The sequence below is a fragment of the Aspergillus viridinutans genome (genome assembly GCF_018404265.1).
Source record: "Aspergillus viridinutans IFM 47045 DNA, scaffold_12, whole genome shotgun sequence".
Taxonomy (NCBI): Eukaryota; Fungi; Ascomycota; class Eurotiomycetes; order Eurotiales; family Aspergillaceae; genus Aspergillus; species Aspergillus viridinutans.
This window is the reverse complement of record NW_025091228.1, coordinates 1,039,576-1,057,993: the sequence shown is the minus strand read 5'-3', so window position 1 is coordinate 1,057,993 and position 18,418 is coordinate 1,039,576. Positions and strand designations below refer to the sequence as shown.

At 42.1% G+C, this 18,418-nt stretch overlaps 4 protein-coding genes across 4 annotated transcripts; 2 read left to right on the top strand and 2 right to left on the bottom strand.

The window, feature by feature from the left end:
- Positions 1-6,738: 6,738 nt before the first annotated feature.
- Aspvir_002776 (uncharacterized protein) lies at positions 6,739-11,607 on the bottom strand (the record flags this gene model as incomplete). The annotated part of the gene is made up of 1 exon (XM_043274372.1): positions 6,739-11,607. One exon carries the CDS (start codon positions 11,605-11,607, stop codon positions 6,739-6,741), a length of 4,869 nt encoding a protein of 1,622 aa, XP_043130307.1.
- A 1,018-nt stretch (positions 11,608-12,625) lies between these two features.
- Positions 12,626-13,666, top strand: Aspvir_002775 (uncharacterized protein; the record flags this gene model as incomplete). The annotated part of the gene is made up of 1 exon (XM_043274371.1): positions 12,626-13,666. One exon carries the CDS (start codon positions 12,626-12,628, stop codon positions 13,664-13,666), a length of 1,041 nt encoding a protein of 346 aa, XP_043130306.1.
- A 700-nt stretch (positions 13,667-14,366) lies between these two features.
- Positions 14,367-15,685, bottom strand: Aspvir_002774 (uncharacterized protein; the record flags this gene model as incomplete). Its single annotated transcript, XM_043274370.1, has 5 exons — positions 14,367-14,776; positions 14,841-14,905; positions 14,955-15,072; positions 15,128-15,491; positions 15,539-15,685. The coding sequence occupies 5 exons, from the start codon at positions 15,683-15,685 to the stop codon at positions 14,367-14,369; spliced, it is 1,104 nt and encodes a 367-aa protein (XP_043130305.1).
- An 828-nt stretch (positions 15,686-16,513) lies between these two features.
- Aspvir_002773 (cytochrome P450) lies at positions 16,514-18,193 on the top strand (the record flags this gene model as incomplete). Its single annotated transcript, XM_043274369.1, has 3 exons — positions 16,514-16,664; positions 16,724-17,149; positions 17,202-18,193. 3 exons carry the CDS (start codon positions 16,514-16,516, stop codon positions 18,191-18,193), a joined length of 1,569 nt encoding a protein of 522 aa, XP_043130304.1.
- Positions 18,194-18,418: the final 225 nt, after the last annotated feature.

Sequence of the window (18,418 nt, the reverse complement as noted above, 5' to 3'; positions counted from 1 at the left end):
GTAGTATTATTAGAAGTCTAGTTATAAAATCTATTAATAGTTTATTAAATAGATAGGATAGTTATAGTAATAAATTAAGCTTACTATAAGGCCTATACCTTAGTACTATAGTGCCTTAGTATATTAGACATTCTTTAATATATACTTTAATATTATTTTATAGATTTATCCAGTGAAACTTTTATCTTAGTAAGGCTTTAGTATGGTTTCTACTAAAGTAACTAGCTAGTAGTTTATTATAGTAAATACTAATTAATTAGTTTCTTAATTATTTAGTATTAGGTATAAATAACTTACCTTTAAATTATAAAAGATCTTTAGAATTAATATTCTAATATTTTTRCCCTATAGTATCCTAYCTAATAGTAGYAATTTAGTATTAAGCCTTAATATCTTTAGTTTATAATTATTTAATTAAACCCTTAAGGTCTTTAGTAGTTTTATATTTATAAATATTTTCCTTTTAAGTAGCATACTTAACTAAGGCTTATAGTATTAAATAGTTATTAGTTAACTATTATAGATTATCTTAGTAAATCACCTCTTACTATAGGTAGTCTTTATAATAGCAGAGCTCTAATAGTATATTACCTAGCTCTAGTTTATAGTTATCTTAACTCTTAGTCCTTAGTAACTGCACAGCAACTATTTACTTATAAATTAGTATAATAATATTATTATTATTAGACTATGGTATAGTCTGGTTACTATATTATCTTATAGGTGTATTAGCAGGGTTGGCCTTTCCCTTTTAATATTTAATAATAAAATTAAATAGTATTAATAAAATTAACTAATAGGCCTGTCTACTATTTAACTTTAGTTATTTTATAAAATTTTATAGATTAATATAATTAGAAAGGACCTTAATCTAATACATAGCTCCTTTAGTATACTAATACTAATATTTAAAGGAATAAATAATAGTAAATAATTCTTTATCTAATATTACCTAATTAAGTTTAGCTCCTATAAACTTTCTTAATTAGAAGGCTACTAGATGCTATCTCCCTTATTTATCTAATTAAAAGAGAATACTAGCTATACTATCCTTTAAGGTATCTATCTCTATCTAAATTAGTAGAGCTAGATTAAAGTAATATAATAGTAGTACTACTTAAAAGACTATAATAAGTCTTTAAAATATAAACTTTTTAATAAGATTAAACTTTACTAATCCTAGTTTCTTTCCTTCTTTTATTCCTCTTAGGAGATTAGTTAAAGGTAAAGTAATTAAGAAATAGTTCTTAATAAATTATTAGTAGAAGTTGCAGAAACCTAAGAAGACTTAGATATTATAGTAACTATAGGGTTCCTTCTATATAATAATAGTTTCTACCTAGCTCATATCTATAGATACACTATTAGCTGAAATGATATATCCTAGAAATTTAATATAATTTTGATAGAAGGTATATTTAGAGGGTTTAGTATAAAGCTTTACCTTCTATAGTCTTTCTAAGACTTAAGAGATATATTTAGTATATTCCTCTCTTATTTAAGAGAAAATTAAGATATCATTAAGATAGGTAATGCAAAAGATATTAAGAATATTATATAAGATAGTATTAATATAATTCTAGAAGGTGGCTAATATATTTATAAGACTAAAAGATATAACTATATACTTATAGTAGCTATATTAGGTATAAAAGGCTATCTTTTATTTATCTCCCTCCTTAATATAGATTTAATAATATATATCTTAGATATTAATCTTACTAAAGTATTTCACCCCTAAGATTTAGTTAAGAATCTCTAATATAAGGGGTAATAGATACTAATTCTTTATTATTATCTTATTAAGTTTATAGTAATTAATATATAGTCTTAACCCCTTATCCTTTTTTAGGATAAAGAGAATAGGGGCTCTAGCAGGGCTTTTAGAAGATTAAATTCTTTTATATACTATATTCTTATTAAGATACTCCTTTAATTCATAAAGTTCTGCTTAGGATAAGGGATATAGTAGACTAAATAGTAGTAATTTATTAGATTTTATTTTAATAGTATAATCCTAAGAAAAATAAGAGGGTATAATCTTTAATTTCTTTACTAAGAATATATTATAAAATCTAGCTAATTCTAAAGGTATATTTTTAAGAGAATAATATTTCTAATTCTTCTCTTCCTTAGAAAGCTATACCTCTTTAGGTAGCTTAACTAATATAAATACTATTATATAGTTATAATATAGTTTCCTAAACTTTTAAGGGGTGGTTAGGGAGAAGATTAATATCTTAAACTATTATTAATACTTCTATAGTAATAAGTAGATATAGAGATTCTATAATATAGTTATTAAAAGAAGAATAGGACTTTCTTTAGATTATAGGTCTTAATTAATAGCTATATAAGCTTATTTAAAACTTTATTTATTACCCCTAGAATTATGGATAATAATAGGGACCTTCTAAACCCTATAAGTAGAGGTAATAAAGTTATTAACTACTCTAATAATAGGGGTAGTAAGTTTAGCTTACTATAGCTTTTATAATTTTATAAAGATAATATTAATAATATTAATCTTAGCATAGCTATTAAGATTAGTATATATTTTAAGGCTATTAGGTAGCTATATTAGAATATAGAAATAACTAGTAGTCTCTACTTCTAGATAGGAGGTTAGAGGTATAGGTTTTATTCTAACCTCTTATTATTTTCTATAATTAATTAGACTTTAGCATCCTTTATAATATATTAGTTAGTAAGATATTCTTTACTACTATATTTATAATATTTTAAGAGATTCCTATTCTTATTAAGTTAGTTTTATTTAGGTTTCTTAAACCTTTTAAAATTACTTTAGAAGTATTTTAATAGATTACTATCTTAAGGTTTTCTAATATCCTTCCTCTTTTATTTTTATTATTTCTATAGAAAGGTATAATATTTTAAAGCTATAGATACTATTTTATCTTAAGTATCTAGTAGCTTCTCTAGGTGCTCTTAAATATAAGTATATAACTCTAATATAAAGCTACTAAAGAAGGCYAGAGCTTATTACTTCTTATCTTATTAAGGAAAATATTATTCTAGGGAATCTARATAATAATAAAATTCTCTAGGATCCTTATCTAGGTRTTAATAAGCCTAATATAATTTAATAATAATATTAGCCTTAATAATTTTAGTATCTTAGATTAGACTTAAGGTCTAGTCCTTAAAGAACTACTATAAGTTTTTAGTGTTTTATTATCTCTCTATTAGTATTTCATAGATTTTAATATACTATCACTACCTGTAGGTGGAATCTATTTATATAATAGTAGTAATAATTTTAAATTTATTAAGGCTATATTTCTTTAGGGCTCCTTAGAATATATATTCTATATCTTAGAGCTATTCTTCTCTTTTCTAGAGTAAATATTTAATAGTAAAGATAGGAAGATTCTTAAATTTAATTTCCTGCTTATCTTTTATTAAAGAGAAGGTGTTATTTTAGTAAGAGAGTTATTTAGACTTATTAACTCTTTAAATCTATTAAAGGTATTTAAGTTTAGTAATTTATTATAGAATTTATTATAATTTAGCCCCCTTCAACCCTTAAGGTTAATTAGTAGGAGTAGAGGAGTTACTTAGATTAGAAGATATTTCTTTAATAGGACTATATTATTCTACTAGTAAAGGGGTAGAAGCAATAGCTTTATAATAAAATTTAGTAGGCATTATAACTAATACTTAAATAGTTAAAGAAAAGAAGGATTAGAAATTATAAGGATCTATATTACAGGGTAGATAACCTATTAACTAGGTAAGAATTAGTAATAATAATTAATAGAAAAGAATGATAAAGAGTAGTAGATTAGTTTATAATAAAACTAATCCTTATCTTCTTAAATATCAGATAAGGGGAATACTATTTATCTTTACTATCTATCCTAGATATATTTAGTAATGATTTAAAAGCAGCTTAAGGTATGAAAATAGGAGGTTAAAAATAATTAGGACATAAGGGGTGGCTGCATAATTAAGTGGCTGGGCTGTAGCCAAGCCTTTATAATAGGCATGCTTAGGAATTAATAGTTCTTTAATATCTATTCTATTAACTATTTTAGATATACAGATAATATTAAGAATTAATAAATATATAAAATAATAGTGCTAAGTTATTAAATTAACCTTATCTTTCTTTAATATATGAATACTAGTGTAATTATTATATAGTAGATCTAAAATAAGTATATATTACTTACTCAGGACCTCTTATCTAGTCTAGATATAAATTTTAATATTAGAATAAGATTTTACTAATTCTTACTTAGCTTACTTATAATCTTCTTATAGCATATAATCTTACTAAGAGAATAGTTAATTATCACCTCTCTTAGGGTAGTAAGGGAATGCTATTAGCTATATCTTAAATAATATATCTAACTTAGTTAGTTTAACTAGCTTATTAGCCTTAATCACAGCATTGCTTCCTATAAGGTAGAGAATATAGGTATTCTAGATAATATCTCTATATCTAATAATTATTTTATCTAATAAGTAAGTAATAATAATACTATCTAGTAGAAGATTAACTTCTAGACCCTTATAGCCTAATTAAATAGTGCCTAGAAGGTTAACTGCTACTTTAGGGATATAGAGAATATTAGTAATAATAATATATCTAGTATATCTACCTAGATATGCAAGATATAAGATGATATCTCTAATAGAATTAGAATATATAACCTACTCTATTACTATCTTAATACCCTATTTATATAGCTTCCTTAAGCTATCTATAAAGTTTATAGATATTATAATAAAGTATTTAGTAGCTCCTAAGTTAATAATCTAGTTATTAGCACTAGCATGTAGGTATAAAGCTAGATTAATAATAATAATTACTATCTATATATCTTTAATATCTTATTTATTTAGTTTGGAGGTAAGGATACTATTATTATTAATTAAATTATTATTATTAGTAGGGGTAAGGACTCTATTATTATTATTATTAATAGTATAAAAGGTAAGTATTATTTCTTTAAGTATTAAGATAGTTAAATATTAGCTATTAAGCATCTTATTATCTATACCTATTACATAAGTATAATTATAATTATTAGATTAATTAGATAAAGACTTCTTATTAGGCTTCTTATCTAGATTTAACTTCTAGTAGTTAGGCTTCTTATAGCCTATTTTACTATAATAGTAATACTTCTAGTTCTTCCTAGTTTCCCAGGGAACCTTGCTATTAGAATCTTTCTAGTTATTTAAATTAGAATTAGACTAATTTAATTAATTTAATTAGTTTAATTTATTCTTAGAATTACTACTCTTCTAAGCCAGCTTCTTCCCTTTCTATACTTTTATAATATTTATAGATAATATATTAAACTTTATATATATCTCCTCTTAGATCAGAATCTATATAATACTATTAAATATAGTAGTTCTCTTATTATAGTAACTATTAAGATAAAATATAAGGAATATCTCCTATATCTTACTAAGATTATAGAGTAAGAATTAGATCTTAGTAAATTTAGGAAGCTACTTACCTTCCTTAAGGCTATAATTAAATTTATTAAGTATTTATAATAATTTTAATATATAATCTTAGACTCTATTATAGCTATTATATACTATATTTATAGCTATCTATAGCCCCTTAAAAGACTAGATATCTACTATTATATTATATTTTATATTAAGATAGTCCTAAATAGCTTTAGATAATTCTAAATTAATTACTTTATATCTAATAATATAAGATAAGATAGAATAAATAACTCTATAAGCCTTATTATCTATCTTTTTCTAATCTTAAATAGCCTTTTTAATTCTCTTCTACTGCTTAGTAAGCTTAGCTTTATCTAATAATCTAGTTTAATAGCCTACTTCTAGCAGCTCTAGCTTCTTATAAGTTTTATTTATAGTCTACTAAATACCCTAGCTATATAGGTATATTTTTATAGCTTTAGATTATATTTAATAGGAATCTATACCTATAAGTAATAGTAACTTATAGAGATCTATTTAAGGTATCTTAAAGGAAGGTTTTAATAAAAGAGATAAGGTTTTAGATATATTCCTTAAGAGAATAAGGTTTTAGATATATCTAAGGGTAACTACTAGGCTTCTGCACCTATAAGGATTCTTAAATATAAGAATCTTTTATAGGGCCCTATTAATAAAGGTAATAAAAGGATAGTTTCTATCTTAGGTAGAATATCTAGCCTAGATAAATATTTTAGGCAGAATATCCACTAAAAGAGGCTTTTTAAAAGTAAAAAGTAGTAAAATAGCTTAAGGAAAGAGCTTAGGAATAATTCCTTAGAGCTCTCTAAGAGGCTCCAGGCTTATAATCTATAGAATAAGTAAAGAGAGGTTCAGAATATAAAGATATTTTATTAATTTATTATGTATGTAAATCTATGTTTACTATTATACAGTGGAAGGAGCTATCTACTGAGCAAGATCATGTGATCAGATCTCTGCCATACTGAGTATGGCCACACTGATTATAATCAGTCTCTACTTTCAAAGAACACGGCGTTAAATTTATATTCTTGTCATCCGCACTGGCCTCTTACAACATTTCTTCCACACATAAGATGGCCACCTGGCTGGCGGCACTCGATGTCACCAGCTAATATAAACTTAGCTCAGTCTATCACCTGGACTAGATCGCTGGGAAAATGTCAGCAGTACTAGAGGTTTTCCTATTTTTAAGCAAGAGGTAGCCGCCTTTTCATCGCTACACCATCAATAGGCGTAGGGCTCATCGCGTGCCATCTCCTACGCTCCGGAGCCAGGCATAGGATTTCCTCCAGTCGATCCTTGTGGTCTCCGTATGCTGCTTCTCATAGAGGCATACATCTTTCGTCTCTTTTCAAGGGCCTCAAGAGCACCACTCCCCGTGGACTGTGGCCTGCCCTGGGGTAAGCCCACCGGCCCGAAAGTGCATGAGAGTTCCCGATTCAACAGATCGGGAATAGACTGTCCCATCCCCGGGTTAATTCCATAACTTGAACCTGGCATGCTGGTCGAGGCACCTTCGCCGGCCCCCCGAGCTGGTCTGCTGAGGTCCCTAGCCCCCGAGGACGGATCCGGCAATTGATCATTCGAATCGCTCTGAGATTGAGACTCATTCGCGCCAGAGGATGGGTACAGGGCCTTTTCGTAGGGAATGATATGACCTGCCGCTTCGGCAATGATCACCCCAACGACAGCATCTTTAACGACGCCCTTGAGCACTGTCTTGAAGGATTCTTTTACAAGAGCGTAGGATGCCACTCGACCCAGCTGGGTTTGGATGGCGGTCTTGAATGCGCCGGACACGACCCCCGCGCCAACTGCCCCGAGGGCACCGCCGACCAGCCCACCGAAGGCATCTACTGCCACCGATTTCCAGGTTGGGGTCCTCCCATCGGCCAGATCGCCCAAGGCACCCGCTGCAACCCCCGCCACGACCCCCGCCGCGATTCCGACACCGATTTGGATCGCCAGACTTGCACCACCTGTGAGAATGCCTACTCCGATACTGACGGCCAGTCCGGCCACCATGGTGATCAGGTTCTTCCAACTGAACCTCTTGAAGAGCTTCTTGAAGAACCCGAAATGACCACTGGGGTCAATGCGGTTGATCGGGTCACCGGAGCAGTAAGCGTAAGGATTGATCTCGCCCGTTGTAAAGGGGCTCCATGAATCCGGCGTAAGGAACCGCATCAGGACTGGGTTGTACACGCGGTACCCGTTGCCCAAGTGGTACCATCCGGTCACAGGATCACGCCACTGTCCATTGAAGGCAATAGAGGGCGATGACCCTGCGGCGCTGTGGCCATGTGGCGTGTACTGCTGATGGTGAATCTGACCAGGCTGGTGGGCATCCAACCAGGTAAGAACGGATTGGTGGCCGTCAGAAGCCCACAGTTGAGTTTGTGTGGTTGCACCCTCTTGGATGGACTGCCCCCAGTATTCATTGCCATCCGATATATAGCTCACCTGGCGATCTCCTGCCTTCGTGGCGATGAGTTTGTCCTCTCGGTAAAAGAGATAGGTGTCTGGCTGTTCGGGCATCATCTGACAGATCAACCTTCCAGACGCGTCGTAGCGGTACTGGCTGACGACCGCACCATTTGCATCTCGGATTGCCTGCAAGCGGTTCACGCTGTCGTATTCTAGGGTGCGACCTTGCTCGTCTCGGGTCAGGCAGCCGTTGGCATCATACTCCAGGTCGATTTGAGCCCTAAAATCCGGGTGGGTGTTGGTAATCCGGATGAGCTGGGTTGGATCCGCTGCGCTGTGCGAATGGCGCGCAATATTTTCACTCCCATCCTCAAAGCGCGTTTTCACTTCCACTAGATTGTCGTATTCGTCAAAGTTGAAGTGTTGGCTTCGAAGACGGCCCTGCTCAAGCGAAGGCAGCTGGCTCCCCTCGCAATTGTACTCAACAAGATGATTGTGGCCATCGTACACGAAGACCTCATCGCGTAAAAGCTTGCCATCTCCGTCTTCCAGGTGGCGCGAAGCGACTAGCCCTGTCTCACCGTACGATTGGGTTAGCTGGTAGAGCTTTTTGGTCCCTTGGAAAACAGTCCGCTCGACCTCCCGGCCGAAGTCATCGTAGGAGAGCCTGGAGGCTAGGCTAACATTGCGTGCTTTGTCCTGCACTTCTGTGTGTGATAGACGGCTTGAATTGTCGTACGAGAAGGAGACTTTCAGTGTCTCCTCTTTTAGTTTCTCCAGGCTCATCGATTTCATTCGACCAGCAGCATCATATTCGGCCTGATATTCTTGTCCGTGCACATCCGTGTAACCGAGCAACTTCCCGGCCATCGAGTAAGTCGACTGTGCAGAGAACCCTGCGCCTTGGGAGATCCGAATCATTTCGTTGCTCAGGTGCCCTGATGGAGAATATTGGAGGTCCCGGGTACTGTAAGAGGACTTGAGCCGTGTTGGAAGCCCACTCTGTGGGTCATAACCGTACGCATCTTCAACGTCCGGGCCAGTCACTTCTGTGACTGCATGGCTCAAGCCCGGCTCGTAGGTCAGATTGGATTCATGGCCCTTTTGCGTTGTAATTTGTGCTGGTTGTGGAATGCTGCGCTGATACATTTGCTTCGTGGTTCGCTCGCCGATGGTTCTCTCCGTGACACGATCCAGCCCATCCAGGGATTGCTGCGCCAGAGCGACGCCATTGACTTGGACCGCGGTAGGTAACATGGCGGCACTCTGGACCGCATATTCGACGTTGGCCACCCGGCCACCCGGCCAAGTGGTCTTCGTGACGCGGTCAAAAGCATCGGATTCGTACAGCGTCTTGCGGCCCAAGACATCTTCCTTCTCCACCAGGCGACCAAGTCCATCGTAGCGGTAGTCGACCTTGCTGTACTGGGTTCCATCTTTTCGCAACAGCGTAGTCCGGGTTGGAGCGCGGGAAACGTTTAACTGGGTGACTGTTTGTCCTTCACCCTCGATCTTTTCTGTCCGGGTCAAGCTGATCGGATCTGTGAGCACGACTGTGATCAGGCCACTGCTGTCTGTTGTTCTCCAGACCTGGCCCCAGTCATCGTATTCCAGTTCCTGGCTACTACGTTGTTCCACCAGAGTGTCCTTCGTGGTCAGCCAATCAATCTCGGCCGTTTTGCTACACTGGCCCTGGGCATTATAGCTCCGCTCCTGTACCAGGCGGAAGGTGCCGCCATCGTCCTGTTTTTCCACCTGGCATATCCGTTCCAGACCGTCGGTAATATATCGCGATTGGACGCCCTTGGCATCGGTCATTGACAACAGCCAGCCGGTTCCGTCCGCATTGATGGAGTACTCATTCTGGCGCGTTGCTTCATACCGGGTGCCCAGTGCTGTCGTGGCTTTGATCATCCGGCCGAGTCTGTCATACTGGAAGCGATCCTGCACACCGTCATCATCTGTCTGGAGCACGGGTAATCCGGAGCACAGAGAAAAGGTTGTCTCGTCCCTGACGATAACGCCATCGAAGGTGGTAGTGGTCAGAGCCCGCTTGAATTCGACGCTGCTTGGATACTGATAGACGGATGCCTGTACTGTAGCGTAATTTCGAGATACCCATGTGGTCTCCTGTTGGATGCGCCCATGGTCCCTCGACCCCGGCTGGTTGACATATGCGAACTCTGCGCTGCTCAGTAACTGGTCTCCCGCGTGGGTGACGCGGTCCTTGACAGCGACAAACGTCTTCGTCAGGGCACCAGTTGCTGTCGGAAGCTCATGATATGTAAAGCGCTCACTCCGGGTGGGTGTGGGGAACGGGGTTGTCGTGGGTGTCAGCGTTTCAGTCTTCAGGTAGCGCTGAAAGCCGTGAGGATCCGCGGGGCACAGCACCTGCCCAGCTCCAGACAGCCTTTCCCCTTCTGGCGGATAGTAGGTGCGATCAGTTGTCACGTCGTTGGGTCTGACTTCCTGCGTCGGATTCCCCCATTCATCAAACACATATCTAGTAATTTCCGTCCGCTCCGCCTGACTCTGGCTGTCTGCATAGGCTATCGTCACGGTTTTTGGCAGCTGGTATTGCGCAGGCTGGTTATCGAATGAAGTAAGGGGAGACGCATAGTATTCGATGGTCTGCGTGGTCTTCTTTGTGCCCTGCTGCTGCCGAGTCACGACGGGAAGATGGAATTTGTTGTACTCATACGTCGTTTTCATTCCACCTTCGACCTCCACCGTTGAGGTATACTGATATTCCGAGCGCATTTGATACAGATTATCTCCGATATCACTCCAATCCCGGCCGCCATTGTACCCGAGAAAGTTATACGAGGAGTAACTATATGACGTTCTGATCGCGGGCTGCTGGCGGCCCGGCCGCACGACATGCGAAATCACATGAGGGATCGCCTCATACGGCGCCCGGGCTGGCATGCGATGTCCGTCCCGTTTATAGTTGATTTCTTCAATCAATCCTATGGGACTTTTCACCCGCGAGAGGCCGGTAAACTGGCCCAAAGTCGTGTACGAGAACTCCCAAGGTGGCGTCTCGCTCACTGGCAACTGGATTTCCACCAGCTGTTTGCTCCTTTGAACGAGGGTGAAGGTGCTGGCTTCCGGGGTGCCGGGGTTCTGTGTGATCACTACTCGAGAGGTTTCGTACTTCACCTCCAGTAGATCGTCATCACCATCCTGGATCTTGCTGAGCCGGGGCTGTGAACCCGATCGTTCCCAGATGAACCGCAGGGAGCGACCATTGGAGCCGTAGAGCGCAATCGGGACGGATCGATCATACGTGTCGTTCGCATTGGACAGAATTTCCATCTGGCCTGACTTGTAGACCACCTCATAGCCCGACTCGATCTTCCTGGCCTGGAAACTTTTGAGTTTTTGTTCTTTGACAAGGAAAACGCTGGCTGTCTCGGTGACCTGGTAGTTCTCCCCTGTCGAGAGCATCAGAGTCTTCCGTTGCCGGTGCTCATACGAGGAGAGATTAAAGGACCAGCCGGCGCCGAGGCCGACGTCCTGGGTGTTGAGAGCATGATAGCTCAGCGTGAGCTTGAATTCGGGGCAATTGCGCGTCTGGGCCGGTGCTTCATAGATGTCGACCGAGCACGAGTATTGTCCAGTGCGAGGGTCCACTCCTTTCTGGAGGAAGCTTTCAAAATTGAAGCCCTGCGAGTAAAAAGGAGGTTGGCTGGACATTTCTTTCTTTTCTTCCTTGAAACAATTTTTGGAATGTGGGGGAAAAGAAGAGCCTGAGGATGAGTGTGATGGAAGCATATCCCAAACTACATATCCTTATATATTCATCATATTTTTAAACTTCCCACTGGGCAAGAAACATTGTTTGTCAACCACATGCTCTGTCCTGTCGTATTCCAAATTGACACGCACAATGTAGGCATCCGATTCTGCCAACCCCGTTCGCCGGAAATATTCTCTGGCCCCGGTGCCAGGAGGCTATCGTTACATTTCAATAGCGGGGAATCTGCAGGAAGGATCAAGATATTCAGGGGTTCATCGGGGGTTCCGAATGGATATGGTTGGTGAGTTGTCCTCATGGGTATATGCATCTTGGTGCTCAGCTCCCAGCTGAACTGCTTTTGAGCATCTATATATGGTTAATCTGTATGAGACATATTTTCTATTGGGTATTATTAGTGTCCAGGGGCCATGGTTACATTTCGATGGCGGGGAATCTGCAGGAAGGATCAGGAGTTCGGGGGTTCCGAATGAACATGGTACGTTGTCCTCATGGGTATATGCATGCTAAACGCCCAGCTGAAACTTCGTTGAAGCATCTATACTTGGATATTGTATAAGCCATATTTCCTATTGGGTAAGATTTCATCTACAGCGCCTGATGTGCGGCAGGAAGAGGAGGACCCCAAAGCCAACATTGCATTCCGCCATCCTGTCGAGCATTGTCAGTACAGTAGCGCCCAAGGTAGCACATTTGGGAGTGGAGACAATATGCCATGCAGCGTCTAGAGGATCAGTCGCCCCCTGAGTTGTCAATGCCAACACATCAGTTCTATCTCAGAGGGGTTACCGTCGGGAGACCTGTGTTGAATGGTGTTGAATGAAAGGCAAGCAAAACATATATATATGTATATATCCCCTCAAAATATCTCTCAGAATATCCCTTCTTTCGGTAGCAAACATCTTCATTCTCATTCATATCCTATCAATCAATCAGAATTCTTTCAGATACTTTATCATGGCTGTACAGTGGGAAGTCATCCAGATGAAGGTCGAGACCAGCCCAGGTGATCATATTCGAGATAGCCTCTTCGCCAACGGTCAAATGCAGGTGCCTGTTATTGTGTCGATTGAAGCAATCAATCCAGCCAACAATACAATCTACAAACTAAGCGCAGCGCAGCTTAACACCATCAAGCTTGTGGATTATTATAATCCTACTACGCAACTGTCGACCCCTTGGACTTATTCGGACGTGGAAAATGAATTCCACCATGCGTTGCCGGCCACTGCGGCTAGTGAGACGCAGCAAACCGACGCCTCCGATCCAAGAGCGGATTTTCAAAAGAAAACCTGGTGGGTTTCGACCTCAAGGGTCGAGCACAAGAACATCGGGGCAAGCATCCAGACCCCCCAAGGGATCTATCATACCGGCGGAGGGACTGGGCATTCCGACTCCCATGTGACCATTACCGGTATAAGCCCCATACATTACAACATGAGTAATGTCGAGTTCAGTGGCTACGAGAATACCGCAAATGGGAAGACTACGAACGGGACTCACTCATTCGATCAGGACAATTACTATCTTTCCAGCAAGGTCCATCGATTCAAAAAAGTCCAGATCAGAGGCGGCTATTTTTCGGACCCTCCGCCGGTTGAGTATTCTTACGTACGAGTCTCGCGGAACGTCATCATCGTCGAGCAAACCCATCTGCACTACCTGTGGCCGATTGGCTCGCAACAGACAAAGCAGGCAGGGCACCCAAACGCAATAGCCAATATCACAGTCAATCAACGACACGGTGCCCTCTGTCTCACCCGTCTCACCTTGGGGGGCCGTCCGTTATACGGCGACATTGGTGGCCTTTTCACAGGCCAATTCACGATATGGGATGAATATGGCAATTGGGGGAAGTTCAAAGCTGGCAGTACAGACGGCTACAACCAAATCGCCATGGCCGCTGACAATTCGTTATTGGATGAAAAGTCCTCACCCAGTGAGAAATTCACGCCCATCAGTCCAGAAGAGGCGGCCTCCATTGATCTGGAAGAGTGACAAGAATTATGTTAATTTACCCTATACTTTTGTCTATCTGTTGAGCAATGAAAACAAGGAGATCAAATCCTTAAGTTAGACACGTTGAACACATATAATCATCACCGATTTCGTGTTCGAATCGGATCAGTAATGGATATATCCCGTTGAATACGCCTTCTTTAAATATCATGGCCTATCAAGTTTGTCTCTCAATTATGTATAGGACAGCTTTCAAGAACTATATTAAGCTAGAGTAGTGCAATGATACAATATATAATTAACTTGAACAAGCTGCTCTATAGGTGTTATTGCAGCTCCATATCTCCCTGACCATTGTATTCCATTTTATAGCTTATACTCTTTGCAGTCTTTTAGTCACAGTGTCTTTAGATTATAGGGTTCATACATAGCATGGCAGGCAAAGAGGGAATGTACAGACAACCAGGCTTTCTCATTTGCAGTGTCATTGCTGGAGTGTAGGCAGAAGTTAATGTGTATATTACACTCCCTAGGCCCCCCCCAGGGTCGCGCAACTCAAAGCAGCATCACATAACAGCAGCGCCCACTACCTGAGTTGGTCTTCTCGGATATATATTTGACCAATACAGTCAGCTTCCTCCACTCTTCATAACATCAATTATTCAGCCAATCCTGGCCCTAAAAACCTACATCTTAACTACCTTTGCTCCTTTCTCTTCTTTTACTGTGCCTACAACCTTTAGCCAGACAACACTGAGCTCCTTTCAACCGTCACCTCCTCATGCACTTGGATGGAGTGGACATGCGGCCCTCTGGGAGAACCCACGAGCCTCTCTTGGTCCGTTTCCCTCACATGCTGAACATACGCTGATGTCTCGCCGCGAGGCATATCAAATCCAGTATCTCCCAAAATCGTCGATGTCGTGGTGTCGAGATCACCCTTCCGAGCCTTTCTACCCAGGGGCTTCATATGGATCGCCGGGTTCGATTCGCCACTCTCGTCATACTTCTTATAACCCTCGTTGGATTCTTTGAACCGTGACCCGTGGACGACATGACGGTAGAGGGGGCGAATGGAGGGGATGCCGACGCAGATGAGTGTCACTGCCAGCTCTACAGCTGACCAGATGATCAGATCAACTGTGGACTCTGGGATGTGCCAAGTATGTCAGTTTGACAGACCCCGGAGATGGTAGGAGCACAGGCTACTGACCGGTGTAATTGGAGCTTGCGAGCCCGCCCAAATCAATCGTTCTGATCACACCGCAGATACCGGCGCTGGGACAGTCAGCGTCTCCGGTGAGACATGGAAGGGCTGGCAACAAACATGAATCCCAGACTCAAACTAATGGCGATGACCAACTTCTCCTTTTGCTTCATGTTCAGCTTCCAGATGAAGATCCAAGGCAGGATGGCAAAGTAAAAGTCCACCGCGGCACACCATGCTAGATCTATCAGCTCAAGTCTGGGTACGATCTCTGACACAGATCAGACTCTTACAGCCAAGCAATACTGAAAAGGGAACAACGTTGACGAGAGTCCGCCCGGGGACGCGTGGATCATAAATGGACCTAGATGGCAGTCGCTGGGTCCAGAAGATCACGGCCGTCATGACAGAGACCATAGACAGGCTGACCATGGATACCCAGATCGACACTCGATGCCACGTCTTGACCACAATGCGCAGGAGGAAGATACCCAGAGACAGCTTGGCGATGGCCATTCCCAGGACGGCAAACGTTTGGCCGACCATTTCCCAGTAGATCGCGTGCACCGCCTCGTCCAAGGACAAGGCCTTGATGGGCTGCCCGAATCCGTGTTGATTTGAAATGGTGAGAAACACGGTGTATAGCAGCAAGAAGACCTGGCATCAGTCAATCCATGAAGGTTGTGCAATATGATTATAAATACCCAGGCAAGGTTGTACACATGATCGTCCAGCCCGAGCGCCCTGATGATATAGATTCTCGTGTACAGGCGCAGAGGCACGAATAGGAATGACAGTATGGTCATCACCCACATGACGGCGATGGCTTTTGTGCCTTTATCCATAGCCATTCTGGGGTTCTACCTTCTGAGGATGCTGTCTCTTTGACGTTGAGCGAGGGGGATGTCTAGTTTAGCTGGCTGGTTCCAAGTAGAAAGATATACATGCAGTTTCGTACTTTCTGCTCGAAATAGAACGTCCGTGAGCTGTCATTCTAACGGCTTGCTGAAGATCAATAATTTGACATTCCGCATTGCCGAACGAGCGCCTCGATGATCCATCAACTTGATAGATATCAGCCATTACCCAATTGCGGGATGATCTGCTTGTGCCCACATATCGAAATTACCGTTAGCGAGGGCTGTCCACAGCACAGGCTATAGGGCGGGAAACTTCTTCCGTATTTCCTGTGATAGGTCCCAACTCTTATAGATTAAACTTCTCATCCCTCCAATCATGATTGCGCTTGAAGCGGCGGATGAGGTGTCAGATTCGACTCGCACTGCAAGGTGTCATCTGGCCCGCGCCGTCGGTTTGGCAGGACGCACAGGGCACTCCGCGGCATGGATGCCGCTGAGGAGGTTTCCAATTGGGTTTTGGACATGTAGGCATCTCGTCCGATGGGGCCAATCGGGGGTATCCCTCATGAAGCCACAATGGGTACTTTTGACCATGAATACGGCCCGTGCGGATTCCAGTTACCTAATTTGTCTCGTCTGTACGTTAGTGCACGATAGCGGGCGTTGATCAAGGACCTAGACCCCAGCTTTTAATCTACAGTCGAAAGCCTTCCCAGGACTGGGAGATGTGTAAATACTGCAGACCCAGGCTGCTGCCCCTGTCGATTCTGTATCTCTTTCTGTTTCACACCCCTCAAACACAATACATTGTCACCCATCATGGAGGCATTTCAGTCTGTGGCGTTGGACTACGGACGGAGAGGCCTCGTCAACCCATTCTTTGGAGCTCTATGCGCTGCTCTCCTCATCTGGTATCTGGTGACCTATCTCATCTCCCCTTTACGCCGCTTCCCCGGCCCAATGCTTGCAGGTATGTGAGGTATACCCCTGTTCCTTTTGCAACACCCCTAATGGATGTACTTGTGGCAGGATGGACCAACCTCTGGCGGATATATCATGTCCGGAAGGGGAAAATGCATATCCTCACCGCGGATCTGCACAAAAAGTACGGCCCAGTTGTTCGGATCGCGCCCAATGTGGTTGACTTGGATATGCCCGAGTTGATCCGCACCATCTACAGCACCAGGGGCGACTACCGCAAAACAGAGTTCTACCATGGAAGTAGTGCAAAGAACAACGGCAAAATCATCTACAATCTCTTCAGCGAGTGTGATCCGCAGGTGCATGCGCAGCAGAAGCGGCCGATCGCAAAACATTACTCCTTGTCGGGTGTGCTGCCCCTGGAGCCCCATATCGATGAGACTATTGGCTTCCTGTGTCGGAGACTGGAGGAGGAGTTTATTGATGGACCGAAAGCTGGGAGGCTTTGTGACATCGGCCAATGGCTGCTCTACTGTAAGTGAGGCATCCTGGCCACCAGTCACTTGCTTATTTGTTTTGGGCATAGATACCTGGGACGTGGTAGGAAAAGTCACCTTCAGTGAACCCATCGGGTACCTCGAGAAGGGCTGTGATTTCGACCACACCATCGCCATTTCCGACAAGGCCATGGACTACTTTGCCTTGGTGAGTCAACTGCCCATTCTCGACCACCTCCTGGACAAGAACCCCATCTACCGGATTGGCCCCCCGTCCTTCGGAAACATCACCAACATCTCCATCCAACACCTCGTCGACCGCCTCCAGGGCAAAGACACAGCATACCACGACCCAGCCACGCCAGACTTCCTCGACAAGTTCATCGAAGCAAAGGCCCTCTTCCCCGACGTGGTCGACGACGCCCAGATCATCTCCTACCTCATGATCAACATGATTGCCGGCGCGGACACCACCGCCATCACCCTCAACGCGGCGCTGTACTTTGCGCTCAAGAACCCCGCCGTGTGGAAACGATTGCAGGATGAGGTCTCAGCCCTCCCTCCTGGATCATCCACAATCGTTCCATTCAAAACTGCGCAGGATCTGCCCTACCTCAACGCCGTAATCCGCGAGGCCATGCGCATGCACCCCGGTGTCGCCATGTGTCTGGAGCGCTACGTCCCAGACGAAGGCCTCACCCTTCCTGACGGACAGTATATCCCCGGAGGATGCATCGTCGGCATGAACCCCTACGTGCTCGCCCGCAACAAATCCGTCTGGGGCGAGGACGCCGAATTCTTCCGGCCGGAGCGGTGGCTCCGCGACGAGACCCGCGAGACCGAGGAGGAGTACCAGGAGCGCCTCAAGCGTATGAATGCTGCTGACTTGACCTTTGGTGCTGGGAGCCGGGTGTGTATTGGCCGGAGCCTGGGGATGATGGAGGTGTACAAGGTGATGGCCACGCTGGTCTTGAGGTATGAGGTTGAATTGGCGGATCCGAAGGGGGAATGGAAGACGCACAATAGCTTTTTTGTTCGTCAGGAGGGGATTGAGGTGAGACTTTGTCGGCGTAGCACTTAGTCAGATCGGTCTCTTTGTTTAATGATTAGTGTCTGCGTTTATTGTGATTAATGAAGAAGATAGTAATGTTGATGTCGTTGATATTATTCGTGCAGTTGCCTAAGGTATACATGTAGAATAGCCAGGAAGCATATCTCCTACACACCCAAAGTGGCTGTTAAGTGGCACTGACTAATGTTAATGTACAAGGCTATGTATAAATATCATAAAGATAGCCAGAATGAC